The sequence below is a fragment of the Hyperolius riggenbachi genome, chromosome 1 (genome assembly GCF_040937935.1).
Source record: "Hyperolius riggenbachi isolate aHypRig1 chromosome 1, aHypRig1.pri, whole genome shotgun sequence".
Classification (NCBI taxonomy): domain Eukaryota; kingdom Metazoa; phylum Chordata; class Amphibia; order Anura; family Hyperoliidae; genus Hyperolius; species Hyperolius riggenbachi.
The window spans coordinates 22,967,410-22,981,104 of NC_090646.1; the positions used below are offsets into that span (position 1 = coordinate 22,967,410).

The window sequence follows — 13,695 nt, forward strand, 5'->3', positions numbered from 1 at the left end:
GAAGATACGCCCATCAGCCAATCAGCAGCAATAATAGAACACACAGAGGATACATCAGCCAATCAGCAGCAATAATAGAACACACAGAGGATACATCAGCCAATCAGCAGCAATAATATAACCCACAGAGGATACATCCGCCAATCAGCAGCAATAATATAACCCACAGAGGATACATCCGCCAATCAGCAGCAATAATGCAACCCACAGAGGATACATCCGCCAATCAGCAGCAGTAATGCAACCCACAGAGGATACATCCGCCAATCAGCAGCAGTAATGCAACCCACAGAGGATACATCCGCCAATCAGCAGCAATAATGAAACCCACAGAGGATACATCCGCCAATCAGCAGCAGTAATGCAACCCACAGAGGATACATCAGCCAATCAGTAGCAGTAATGCAACCCACAGAGGATACAGCAGCCAATCAGCAGCAATAATGAAACCCACAGAGGATACATCCGCCAATCAGCAGCAATAATGCAACCCACAGAGGATACATCAGCCAATCAGCAGCAATAATAGAACACACAGAGGATACATCCGCCAATCAGCAGCAATAATGCAACCCACAGAGGATACATCAGCCAATCAGCAGCAATAATGCAACCCACAGAGGATACATCCGCCAATCAGCAGCAATAATGCAACCCACAGAGGATACATCAGCCAATCAGCAGCAATAATAGAACACACAGAGCATACATCCGCCAATCAGCAGCAATAATGCAACCCACAGAGGATACATCCGCCAATCAGCAGCAATAATGCAACCCACAGAGGATACATCCGCCAATCAGCAGCAGTAATATTGTATTTTATCTGTCACAATGGTAAACCAGAACTCGCTGTACCAATGGTACATTAGTGCTAGTATCAGTAGACAGTACCTGTTTAACAGTGGCCACCATCCTCGCCATGAGCATGACGCTGGCTGTCTCCGGGGGGTAGTGCATGTTTCTGGGGGAGGGACAAGGACCAAAAGAGTGTTAGCAGAATTATAAATAAATCTTACTCAAATTCCACCTAACAGGAGTCCCCCTCCGGTCCCCAGTTCTACAATAAGGTATAGAGGAGGGCTTCACTGATATTTTCTGCTCCTACTTAACACTGCTGTGACTATTAGGGTATTTTTTGCAATCACAATCACGTTTCTTTCAACTACTGCATTTTCCTGGCACGATTGTGGTGTATTTTATGTTGGGGGTGTGTGGGGGTCTGGAGGAGTAGCATTCCGCACAGACTGATGGGATGTACCTCCATGGTGTAGAGAAGCCTGCAGCACAGACTGCTGGGACGTACCTCCACAGTCTGAAGGAGGAGTCTGCAGCACAGACTGATGGGACGTACCTCCATGGTGCAGAGGAGGAGCCTGCAGCACAGACTGCTGGGACGTACCTCCATGGTGTGGAGGAGGAGCCTGCAGCACAGACTGCCAGGACGTACCTCCATGGTGTGGAGGAGGAGCCTGCAGCACAGACTGCTGGGACGTACCTCCATGGTGTGGAGGAGGAGTCTGCAGCACAGACTGATGGGATGTACCTCCATGGTGTGGAGGAGGAGTCTGCAGCACAGACTGCTGGGACATACCTCCATGGTGTGGAGGAGGAGTCTGCAGCACAGACTGCTGGGATATACCTCCATGGTGCAGAGGAGGAGTCTGCAGCACAGACTGCCGGGACGTACCTCCATGGTGTGGAGGAGGAGCCTGCAGCACAGACTGCCGGGACGTACCTCCATGGTGTGGAGGAGAAGTCTGCAGCACAGACTGCCGGGACGTACCTCCATGGTGTGGAGGAGGAGTCTGCAGCACAGACTGCTGGGATATACCTCCATGGTGTGGAGGAGGAGCCTACAGCCCAGACTGCTGGGACTTACCTCCATGGTGTGGAGGAGGAGCCTGCAGCACAGACTGCTGGGACGTACCTCCAGGATCTGATCACTTACCTCCAGGCTTCCTCCAGTTTGTTGAGGGGATGGGCTTGGTTGTCCCTGGAGGAGGCCAGACACAGGACCTGGTGATACTGATCTTTGGCTGCCTTCCTACACTCCGCGCTGCAGTAGGACACCTGCAGGGCAAGGAATAAGATTAATACATTGCGACAGCTCAGCTTTCATATACAGCAAAGTCTCCGGTATCCAGACACAGGGCGGAGCTGCCTGATACGTGTGCTTGCCAGTTGCTTGAACCAGCGATAGAATAACACTGACCTCCCTCCGGAGCAGCAGAAATGACTTACCTATCCTCCGGGCTCTGCTACAAATCCCGCAGCTGCCAACAGCTACACGGCATCTTCTGTGTACATCAGGTCATGTGACACTCCAGGAGCCGTGCATGGACGCAGGAAAGCATCTGGAAGCTGCAGAAAGTGCAGCAGATGGCACCCGGATGATCAGTACGTAGTTTCTGCTCCGAAAACCCCCCAAAAGTTCAACCCGTTCTCAACCTCAGGCATGCCGGTTAGTTGAGACTTCCAGTTGCTGGAGTTCAGGATAATTGGAGACTTTTCTGTATCACAGGAGCCATCCTGTGTGGTCAAGCATCGGGACGGATGTGAATGAAGTACAGTAGAGTCTTGGTTATCGGGCACTGATGGGGGATCGGCTGATGCCGCATAGACATGCTTTCTCGTTGCTTGAGACTCCATGTTAAAAATAGGCCTGGCCAATTCCTGGGGAAGGCAGGAGGACACACAGCACTGGAACTTGTGTTTATAAATATATAAGACTTCCCCTGAAAATAAGCCCAGCACATCTTTTGGTGCAAAAATATCGGACAGTCTTATCTTCAGGAAAACATGGTATGTACAGTACATACCGTGAACTCTGTATTATATGTTAGACATGTACGTTACAAGTACAGATACTGAAAGTACATTAACCTTGTTGGGGGGGGGGGTACTGCCGGCAATTTGTGCTGGTTGGTTCACTGCTGTTAGTTGAGTTCCGGATAACTGTGACTCTACTGTATTGCTGTACAGGGACATTACACTGGGCACACCCTGCACTTTGATGAAGACGTTCTAGTTGTATGAGCAGAAGAAGCACTGGCAGGCAGCCAATCTGCTAAGTGGGACACTGGTTATTACCTGGCACTCCGGGCACTGCTGGTGGAGCCCGTTCTGGATGGTACACAGCTCGGGATATGGAAGGGCGATATGAACGTTGCCAGCGAGCCTCCGGGCATTCTCCTCCGCCGTCTCCAGGGAGCGCAGGCAGTGGTCGCAGGCTGGAAGGGGAAAGCAGGAAAGTTACCTGGGGCTGGATGGGGAGGCCTGATGGCGGCGCACATGGTTGGTCTACTGACTGGCATGACAACTGCTCTTCTGTCTATGTGGATTTCCTACACGGCCAAATCTGAAGGTTTATTTTTTGCGCATCATGTTAATTACACATGCGCATGCAAATTAGCCTGCTGAAGTTGCACTTTAAAGGGAACCTGAACCAAATACAATTATTAAAAATAAACACATGAGGTACCTGCAAATTAGTACTGCATACTTACCTTACCGTCAGTTCCTCTCAGAGCTCACCATTTTCTTCTTACAGTGATCCCTTCCATTTCTAATAAGATTTTGTCAGAACTGAAATATATCAGTTGCTGTCCGTTATAACTAAAAGGGCAATTGATGAGCAAGGTAACGTCCATGTTTCCCTATGACTCAAGTGGGCAATGTTACACAGTTGAACAGTGTGCTGACCAGAAAGCTGTTATGGGGTAATGGCCATTTTTTAAAATGGAGGACGGAGAATTCCATTGATCACAGTGGACAAATGGGATGCAGGAGAGGAGAAAGAAATTGAGGAGTAGAGTACAAGGGAGGCAAGTATGACCGATTCTTGTACATTTTGACTTTTACATTTTTAGATCAGGTTTGCTTTAAGAACATGGACATTTGTCAGGACACAATAATAATAAAAGTGAGATTTGGAAGTTCAGGATTTTAACCGAATAAAATAAGCTGAGATATGCCGCTACCAGTCCAACCAAAACCCACACAGCAATGCCAATTACAAAAATCCAGCATGGGCTGCGAGCTGGCACTGGGGGAGGGAAAGCAAGGAGATTCTGAATACAGGAAAATACTGGCTGATCTACCCTCAGAGTCTCCCTGACTACTTCCTGTAGTGATGATGGGGGAGGAGTCTGGACAGAGCTAACACAAACGCTACTTCCTGTTCAAACCACCATATTCCGATCTGACCGATGCGAGGGCTGCAACTATTGCCACCAATATAAAGGTCAGACTTGCCCTGACACTGATGTTCTTCAGTCCTCCATGACCATAGTGAGGGCCCATTCACACAGCAAGCAGTGCGATCGCCACTTTCCAGCCACTCTGTGGCACCGCCTGGTATCTGCATCTATCAGTGGGAGGCACCAGTGCATACGACTTCCTGTCACATGGAGCATCTGCCAGTGGGAGGCACCAGTGCATCCGACTTCCTGTCACATACAGCATCTGTCAGTGGGAGGCACCAGTGCGTCCAACTTCCTGTCACATACAGCATCTGTCAGTGGGAGGCACCAGTGCATCAGACTTCCTGTCACATGCAGCATCTGTCAGTGGGAGGCACCAGTGCGTCCAACTTCCTGTCACATGCAGCATCTGTCAGTGGGAGGCACCAGTGCATCAGACTTCCTGTCACATGCAGCATCTGCCAGTGGGAGGCACCAGTGCGTCCTACTTCCTGTCACATGCAGCATCTGTCAGCCACGTGTCATACATTTACACAAAATGCGGTAAGAGACAGACTTCAAATGCGTTATACAGCATCCAAACGGGGGAAGGGGGATTTAGCTTAAAGGAAACCTAAAGAGAAAGGGATATGGAAGATGCCATATTTGTTTCTTTTTAAGCAAAGCACATTGTCCTGCTGATCTTCTGCCTCTAATACCGTTAGCCATAGACCCTGAACAAGCATGCAGCTCAGATGGCTCCGACTGAAGTCTGACTGCATTTGCGCAATGCTTTTTTCAGGTGTGTGATTCAAAAGAAAATCAGGCATGAAAGGTCTGCAGAACAGCCAGGCAACTGGTATTGTTTAAAAAGAAATAAACATATACCTGTCACTTCAGTTGCCGTTGGGTGACTGGGCCCAACACCAACCTGAACCGCCGGTAGGTGGACCACCAAAGCTACTGAGGACTTCAAACACAAGTCAGTCATCACTGCAACAAGCACATGAATGTGTTATATAGGCCAGAACATAAATACATAGCCAATATCGGGAGCTGCTCCTGTCAGGCTGGTGTGATGGAACAAGATGAGAAAAAAAGCAAAGCACTGGCTAGGCCAATTCACATAAATGGAGGACAGGACAAAAAAGTACATAATCACAGGGAGTATTCATGTCAGAAGATGTGCAATTCTCTCCTTAGTTTTCTCATAGGAGATAATTTTTCATCTGATTTAAAATATTTTTTTTTTTAGCACTTTGCAATGAGCAAGGAAAGGAAAATGAGCTGAACTTACCCAGGGCTTCTAATGGTCCCCCGCAGACATCCTGTGCCCACACTGCCACTCACCGATGCTCCGGCCCCGCCTCCGGTTCACTTCTGGAATTTCTGACTTTAAAATCAGAAAACCACTGCGCCTGCATGCCCGTGTCCTCGATCCCGCTGATGTCATCAAGAGGGCACAGTGCAGGCCCAGTATGGTCTGTGTCTGCGCAGTACACTCCTGGTGACATCAGCGGGAGCGGGAGTGGCTCCGCCAACACAGGATGTCTGCGGGGGACCATTAGAAGCCCCGGGTAAGTTCAGCTCATTTTCCCCCGACCCCCCTACAGTATCCCTTTAAAAAAGTACCCAAAAGTTGGTGAAAAAGTACTATCAAAATTATTTTGAGTATTTCTTTACTTGCTGGTGGTTTAACCCCTTGCGGACCGCTCCACGCCGATTGGCATGAATGCCACGGCAGCCCCAGGACCACAACGCCAATTGGAGTGAAGTCCTGGGGCAGGAGATCACGTGTGCATCTCTGCTTGAATGACAGCAATCGCCGCTAGAAGACTGCTAGACAGCATTTCGCCATCTATACTCTGTACAGCGCTGCGATCTACGGCAGCACTGTACTGGGGACAGCCTGGGCAGCAAGAGAGCGATCCGCTGTCAGGCTGAAGCGCTGATTGGCTGGCGGGGTGGGGGGGCTTAAGGAAATAAAGAACAAAACAAAATTTATTGTTGAAAAAAATAAATATTTATAAAAAATAAATTAACATCCTGGGAGCGATCAGCCCACCAACAGAGAGCTCTGTTGGTGGGCAGAAAAGGAGGGGGGGGGAAAAAAATCACTTTTGTGCTGAGTTGTGCGGTCCTGCAGCAAGGCCTTAAAGGGGAACCTTAACTGAACGGGGGGTAAAGAGTTTCACTTACCTGGGGCTATTACCAGCCCCCTGCAGCAGTCCTGTGCCCTCGGAGCCGCTCTGGAATCCTCCGGTACCCCGTTTCGTTTTTTACGCATGCGTAGATATGCGACAAAGCATATTTTTGTACGCGTTGCGGTCCACAACAGCGCTAATTGCAGTAGGGAATGCGTCCAATAATACGCATGGCGGCCAGCCGACTGGTGAGTCGTCAAAAACGAAACTAAGTGGCAGCGGGGGACCGGAGGATTCCAGAGCGGCTCCGAGGGCACAGGACTGCTGCAGGGGGCTGGTAATAGCCCCAGGTAAGTGAAACTCTTTACCCCCCGTTCAGTTAAGGTTCCCCTTTAAAGCTGCAGTGGCCTAAGTATCACCTAGGAGAAAACTCAGGAGAAAAAGCGACTTGCTTATGGGCCATACTCTACCATCGCAGTTAAGCATGGTTATGAGGTCAGGGTCTGAGAATCAGCCTTGTGTGGCATTTGTACAGTGGTGAGATTGTTAGAAGGTGCCCAGGACTGTGGGTATAGATAGAAAACAGAAGAGGCTCGAGAACAGAGCACTAGGCTAATTCCCAGCCGATCGACAGCAGATTCGATTACTGGGATTGAATCTATCAAATCGTTAACGCTAAATTTCGATCTATTTCATCTCGAAATAGATCGATCCCGTTGATCGCTCTGTGCGGAAAATTACCGATCGCCCGCGGGAAGGGAGCACGTCGCTAGCGGCGTTCGAGTGCCTGACGACCGACGCAATACAGCTGCAATACATTACCTGCTCCGCCGGCGCGTATCTCCCCGGTCACCGCTGCTCCGTCTCCGCGCTGGGCTCCGGATCCAGCAGGCTTCACTTCTTCCTGTCCCGGCAGGAAGTTTAAAACAGTAGAGGCTCTTGTAATGAATAGGGGAGATACCGCCGCGCGGGCAAGCGGCTATCTCTGCGTTCCAGCCGGCGGCCTCTGCCGCTCTTCAGGGAATCCTTGGCTGCAGTAGTGTCTGTATCTCCGGCTCCTTGGGAGATAACCTTTCTTTACTGTTGCACCAAACACTCTACCACACTAGGTGTCCTGTGCCAAGCTATACTAGTATTGGTGATTCTGCAGATCACTACATAATCAGATATAGCATCTGTATTATTGGTGATACTGCAGATCACCAATAATCAGAGAAATCTGTGTTGCTGACACCAATCGTTACAGCTCTACTGTTTAAACCTCCCCCAGACAGGAAGAAGTGAAGCCTGCTGGACCCGGAGACCAGACCAGAGCGGAGAAGAAGACAGCGGAGACCTGGGGAGTCGTGCTGGCGGAGCAGGTAATGTATGCCGGGGGAAGGGGGGAGCGGCGGCAGCACCACCACCACCACAGATTGTGAACGGTTTCAGGCTGAAATCGATTCACAATCTGTTTGCAGTAAAGGCCGGAGCAGTGCTTTTCAGCGCTGCTAGATTTGGGCGCAGCGAGCGCCGCCATACACTATAAAGGGATGCGGCGCTCAGTGAGTAACGTCGGTGCTGTCAGAAGACGGAGCCGAGGTTGCTTAAAAATCATAATTTGCCGAATTATTTTATTCCCCCACTATCCATGCTGGCCTGGAGGGGGAATAGTAATTAGTTCGGCCCGGACTTGTGCAGAAGCAGGATCAGCCATATACCGGCTGTATCCTGCGCCCAAGTCTACCGAGCCGATTTCACATGTACTCGTAATGGCAGCCATACGATCCCTCTCTGATCAGATTCGATCAGATAGGGATCTATCTGTTGGTCGAATCTGATGGCAAATCGACCAGTGTATGCCTACCTTTAAAGTACAAATAACCTGATGAGAAAAAAAAAACCAAGAACTGGCCAGACCAGTTCACATAAATGGAGGACAGGACAGAAAAATAACCTAATCACAGGGAGTTATCATGTCAGAAGATGAAATTACACAAATGACATATAATCTGCCTTTTTATTGAATGACAAACATTGTTTAAAATATCCCAAGTTAATTGATAGCAGGTACTGGAATCCGGAAGCATTGCTTATTATTAGTGACTTACACAGTACTGTCATCAATCATGGAGAGCAATTCCCTTGACTCTTACAAGCGGAAAAGAAGCACAAGTGAAACGAAAGGAAGGCTGCCATATTTACTTTTAACCAATACCAGTTGCCTGGCTGTCCTGCTGATCTCGTTGGCATCAGTAGTGGCCGAATCACACCAGAAACAAGCAAGCAGCTAATCCAGTGACACTTCAGCCAGAGAACCTCATCTGCACGCTTGTTCAGGGGCTATGGCTAAAAGTATTAGAGGCAGAGGATCAGCAGGACAGCCAGGTAATGTGCATTATTTAAAAGTAAAATAAATATAGCAGCCTCCATATCCCTCTGAGGAAGAAAAGTTTACAAGTTACATAATTTCCTGAGTAGCAGGAAGCAGAGGCAGAGGCCCGGAACCGTCTTCTTTTTGCTCCTGTACACCCACTAGATTTGCAGAAGGAGGCGGCCCTGATTGTCCGTCCCAGCTGAGAACCATCTAGGGAGCCACATGTGGCTCTTTTGATGGCTACATTTGGCTCATAGACAAATCAGTAGGGGTTGATTCACTAAGCTACAATGCTCAAGCAGCGCAGCTTAGTAATGTACGCTACTGCTGCAATAGTAACTTACTCGCACTCCCCTAAAACCAACGGCTGCTCCAATTGTCCCACTCCGGACCCTGTCAGGTGCAGTGACTTTGTAGAACAAGATTCCCGCACTCGTGCTACAAAGTGAATCAACCCCCAAGTCAGCGAGCTAATTGTACAAGCTGTTAGTCTGTATTTCTCCTGTCTTGCTCTCGGGGGAAATTGCTGATGTTGCTGAAAACCAAGAGAAGCTGAAGACGTGTCTGACACTTCCGCTGCCTGGCGGATCAACTGTATAGACATCACCATGGCAACAGGGATGTGAGCCCTACTGTCCCAATTTGAAACCTATTGTATGCCTCTCATGGAATTACATTTTAAAATATGTGGAGTTTATGGCTCTCAGACAAAATGGTTCCTGATCTAGAATATGCCCAAGGCTTACAGATGGATATCTGCTGCAGATTGAGATGAATAATTTGCAAGATGAGCTGTTTTATTGAAAAGACTGCAGATTTTTCACAAGAGCAGATTATAACCTTATGATTTTAACAGATGACGTTACTTTAGGATCAAAGGCAGGCTGGATAACTATTCAGAGAAGAAAGAGCTGGGAGACAGGTTTTAATTGTATGTTGCTGTAGACTGAACGCCGCTTTGAAGGGGTTGTAAAAAGCAGTGTATGAGGGCAGGACTGTGTATGAGAGAAGCATGGCTTGTTTGTATCCATTGCAAGTCCTTATGAGTATGACTTTTTCCCCACATGCTGCACACACTCAGATTTCTCCTGCTCAGAAAACGGTTTGTTTCAAACAGGGGTGTTTTGTTTATATTTTTGCAAAAACATTCAAATCCCAGTGCGGTATCTATGCTGAGAATTACATGAGGATGAAATGGACTGGCAACTCTGTTAAAGGAATACTATCGATACCCAAGTGTTCTAAAATGACAGTGTGCAAATAATGTCTAAGTAGCTGTGTAAACATTTTCCTACTTTTCCTGTTAAATATCAGAGGCAAAAGCTGTAATTTATTGAGGTTAGGATTTAGCTATATTGGGACAAATCAATTGCAGAAGTTGTGTCTGCTTCAATGCACAGCCAGAGTTGCATATCAGACTACAGAAAGCAAATATCAAACATATCAAACTCTGAAAGCAAAAACAGTATGAAAAGCTGTGACAATTAGTTACATTTCCTCTGCTCTCTTCAGACAGGTCAGTCAGAAACAGAGCTCCCAACAGCTGCAGCTCCTGTGTCCTGTCTCTGTCACACACAGGGCTACACAGAGTTAACTGATCAAGTGTGAGGGGAATTTCCCCTCTCCTCATGGCTCAGTCAGCCATCAGTTTTGGTGTCAGTAAAGTTTGAATGTATTTTGCTAACAGTAAACAAAGAAGCTGCTACTAAAATGTATACACCAGTACTAAGCAGCACTTCCCAAACAATTCCTGTGTCAACTGAAAAAAATATGTGAATCGATAGTATTCCTTTAAAAGGGGACATAAAGCGAGGCTGTAATATTTATTTCCGTTTAAGCTACATCCACACTGTAATTTTTCGTGCAATCAACCCGATAATTTCCGACGGCAATCGATAACACGATCAATTTTGGGTAGTTAATGCAAAAATCGATCGCATTATCGATTGGGAGCAATTTGGACACCTACCCACGATGCAACTTCTTTTCAGATCACCCGTCGACCTGATGCAAAATTTTACTGTGTGTATTAGGATTTAAACCATACCAGTTGCATGGCAGTCCTGCTGAACTCTTTGGCTGCAGTAGTTGCTGAATCCCACACCAGAAACAAGCATGCAGCTAATCTTGTCAGATCTGACAATAATGTCAGAAACGCCTGATCTGCTGCATGCTTGTTCAGGGGCTATGGCTAAGGCCTTGTTCAGACTATACACGCTGCCGTGCGCATTTTGGCAGCGCATATAGTGTGCGACACGCAAGAACGGTAGAAGGGCATAGACAGCCCTTCTACCGTTCCCATCATATGCGCTGCGTGGCAGCGCGATTGCACTATCGCGTACTGCACGCATTTTTGTGAATCGCAGCGCAGATCCCATTCATTGTAATAAATGGGATCTGCAGCGCAGCGCATAGGAGCGCAGATGGCGTGCGATCGGACGCGTTGCGTTCCAATCGCACAGCCATCTGCGCTAAATGATGTGAACGAGAGGCAGAGCAGACCTATAAACATATCGGAACAACGAGCCAGTGGTATTAAATGTCACAGTAAGTCTCACCCCGGTAACGGTACAGAGCGTTCCACTGGAACTGGGAGGAAACCAGAGGCTTCTCCTGGAAAATGGTCTCCCCTTTCCGAATACTGCGAATGGCAAACAGGCCCCGCCCCTGCAGGGAAACAATGCCAGAGACATAATGCCATTATTGGAGATAGCAGGATATGGATCTACACAGGAGAGCATACCATATCAGGATGGAGGAGCCCCTTATAAACCCCTATGTAGCTGTACATTACCTCCTGATGGGAGGTGCCCCCTGTATACCCCTATGGTCCTGTACATTACCTCCTGATGGGAGGAGCCCCTTGTATACCCCTATGGTCCTGTACATTACCTCCTGATGGTAGGAGCACCTTGTATACCCCTATGGTCCTGTAAATTACCTCCTGATGGGACGCGCCCCATGTATAACCCTATGGTGCTGTACATTACCTCATGATGGGAGGAGCCCCTTGTATACCCCTATAGAGCTGTACATTACCTCCTGATGGGAGGGGCCCCCTGTATACCCCTATAGAGCTGTACATTATCTCCTGATGGGAGGAGCCCCTTGTATACCCCTATGGTGCTGTACATTACCTCCTGATGGGACGAGCCCCTTGTATACCCCTATGGTCCTGTACATTACCTCCTGATGGGAGGAGTCCCTTGTATACCCCTATAGAGCTGTACATTACCTCATGATGGGAGGAGCCCCTTGTATACCCCTATGGTCCTGTAAATTACCTCCTGATGGGACGCGCCCCATGTATAACCCTATGGTGCTGTACATTACCTCATGATGGGAGGAGCCCCTTGTATACCCCTATAGAGCTGTACATTACCTCCTGATGGGAGGGGCCCCCTGTATACCCCTATAGAGCTGTACATTATCTCCTGATGGGAGGAGCCCCTTGTATACCCCTATGGTGCTGTACATTACCTCCTGATGGGACGAGCCCCTTGTATACCCCTATGGTCCTGTACATTACCTCCTGATGGGAGGAGTCCCTTGTATACCCCTATAGAGCTGTACATTACCTCATGATGGGAGGAGCCCCTTGTATACCCCTATAGAGCTGTACATTACCTTCTGATGGGAGGAGCCCCCGGTATACCCTTATAGAGCTGTACATTACCTCCTGATGGGAGGAGCCCCTTGTATACCCCTATAGAGCTGTACATTACCTCCTGATGGTAGGAGCTCCTTGTATACCCCTACAGAGCTGTACATTACTTCCTGATGGGAGGAGCCCCCTGTATATCCCTATGGTGCAGTACATTACCTCATGATGGGAGGAGCCCCTTGTATACCCCTATAGAGCTGTACATTACCTCCTGATGGGAGGAGCCCCCTGTATATCCCTATGGTGCAGTACATTACCTCATGATGGGAGGAGCCCCTTGTATACCCCTATAGAGCTGTACATTACCTCCTGATGGGAGGAGCCCCCTGTATACCCTTATAGAGCTATACATTACCTCCTGATGGGAGGAGCCCCTTGTATACCCCTATAGAGCTGTACATTACCTCCTGATGGTAGGAGCCCCCTGTATACCCCTATGGTCCTGTACATTACCTCCTGATAGGAGGAGCCCCCTGTATACCCCTATGGTCCTGTACATTACCTCCTGATGGGAGGAGCCCCCTGTATACCCCTATGGTCCTGTACATTACCTCATGATGGGAGGAGCCCCCTGTATACCCTTATAGAACTGTACGTCACCTCCTGATAGGAGGAGCCCACTGATCTCCTGATCCCCCGGGCTCTCTATACTGTTTAAGCATATGATTGCCTGGAGAAGCCAGCAGCCCACACACTTAGCTCAGGCCAGCTCCCCCCCTCCTCACAGGGGTATCACAGGACCCCCGACACCCCCACCTCACCCCTCCTCCTATCACCCCTACCTTGCCGCTGCCGATATAGCGGATCTCCACCGCCCGCCGGGCCGCCTCCGGCTCCGCACAGCGCCAGAACATGTCAGCCATGGAGGCCGCCATGATGGAATGAGCGAGAGCGCGCACAGCCTGACAGCCGCGTGACAGCCGGCCCCGCCTCTCACCCCGCCCACTACAGCATCGCCCCTCCCCTCTTTCCATTCCTCACGCCTATCTGCCTTACTCAGCTAAACATCTCTGTCCCGCCCAGCCTATAGAGCGTGCCATCCTTACCCCGCCTCTTCACATGACGCCACGCCCTTTTAGCTCATATACCTCCGCCCAACCGCTTTCCCCGCCCAGCAATCAATGAATCCGTTCAGTGGCCGGCTTACTCCGCTAGCCACGCCCACTCACAGGGCGCTCTCCTTCTCAGTCAGTATGTACTTCTATATGACAGCTGCTATCTGTCAATCACTACTACAGGACGATCTAAACCCTCCCTCTCCATTCTGCCCCGCCCCCATAAGGGTGCACCATAGAGATGGGAAGTCCAGATCTTTTCAATGATCCGGATGATTCGAATCGGATCATT

The 13,695-nt window shown here is 49.0% G+C and overlaps 1 protein-coding gene across 2 annotated transcripts in view; it reads right to left on the reverse strand.

The window, feature by feature from the left end:
- The window catches only part of SMYD5 (SMYD family member 5), a 32,085-nt gene extending 18,817 nt beyond the window's left edge, over positions 1 to 13,268 (reverse strand). The window contains exons 1-5 of one of the 2 annotated variants that reach the window (XM_068274205.1): positions 13,131 to 13,268; positions 11,243 to 11,351; positions 3,094 to 3,233; positions 1,952 to 2,073; positions 895 to 964 (exon numbers count right to left, since the gene is read on the reverse strand). In XM_068274205.1, coding sequence (XP_068130306.1) covers positions 895 to 964; positions 1,952 to 2,073; positions 3,094 to 3,233; positions 11,243 to 11,351; positions 13,131 to 13,223 — 534 coding nt within the window. In that variant the 5' untranslated portion in view covers positions 13,224 to 13,268. The remainder of the gene's footprint in view (positions 1 to 894; positions 965 to 1,951; positions 2,074 to 3,093; positions 3,234 to 11,242; positions 11,352 to 13,130) is intronic. The other variant, XM_068274200.1, reaches the window with a different exon arrangement.
- Between the last annotated feature and the right edge of the window lie 427 nt (positions 13,269 to 13,695).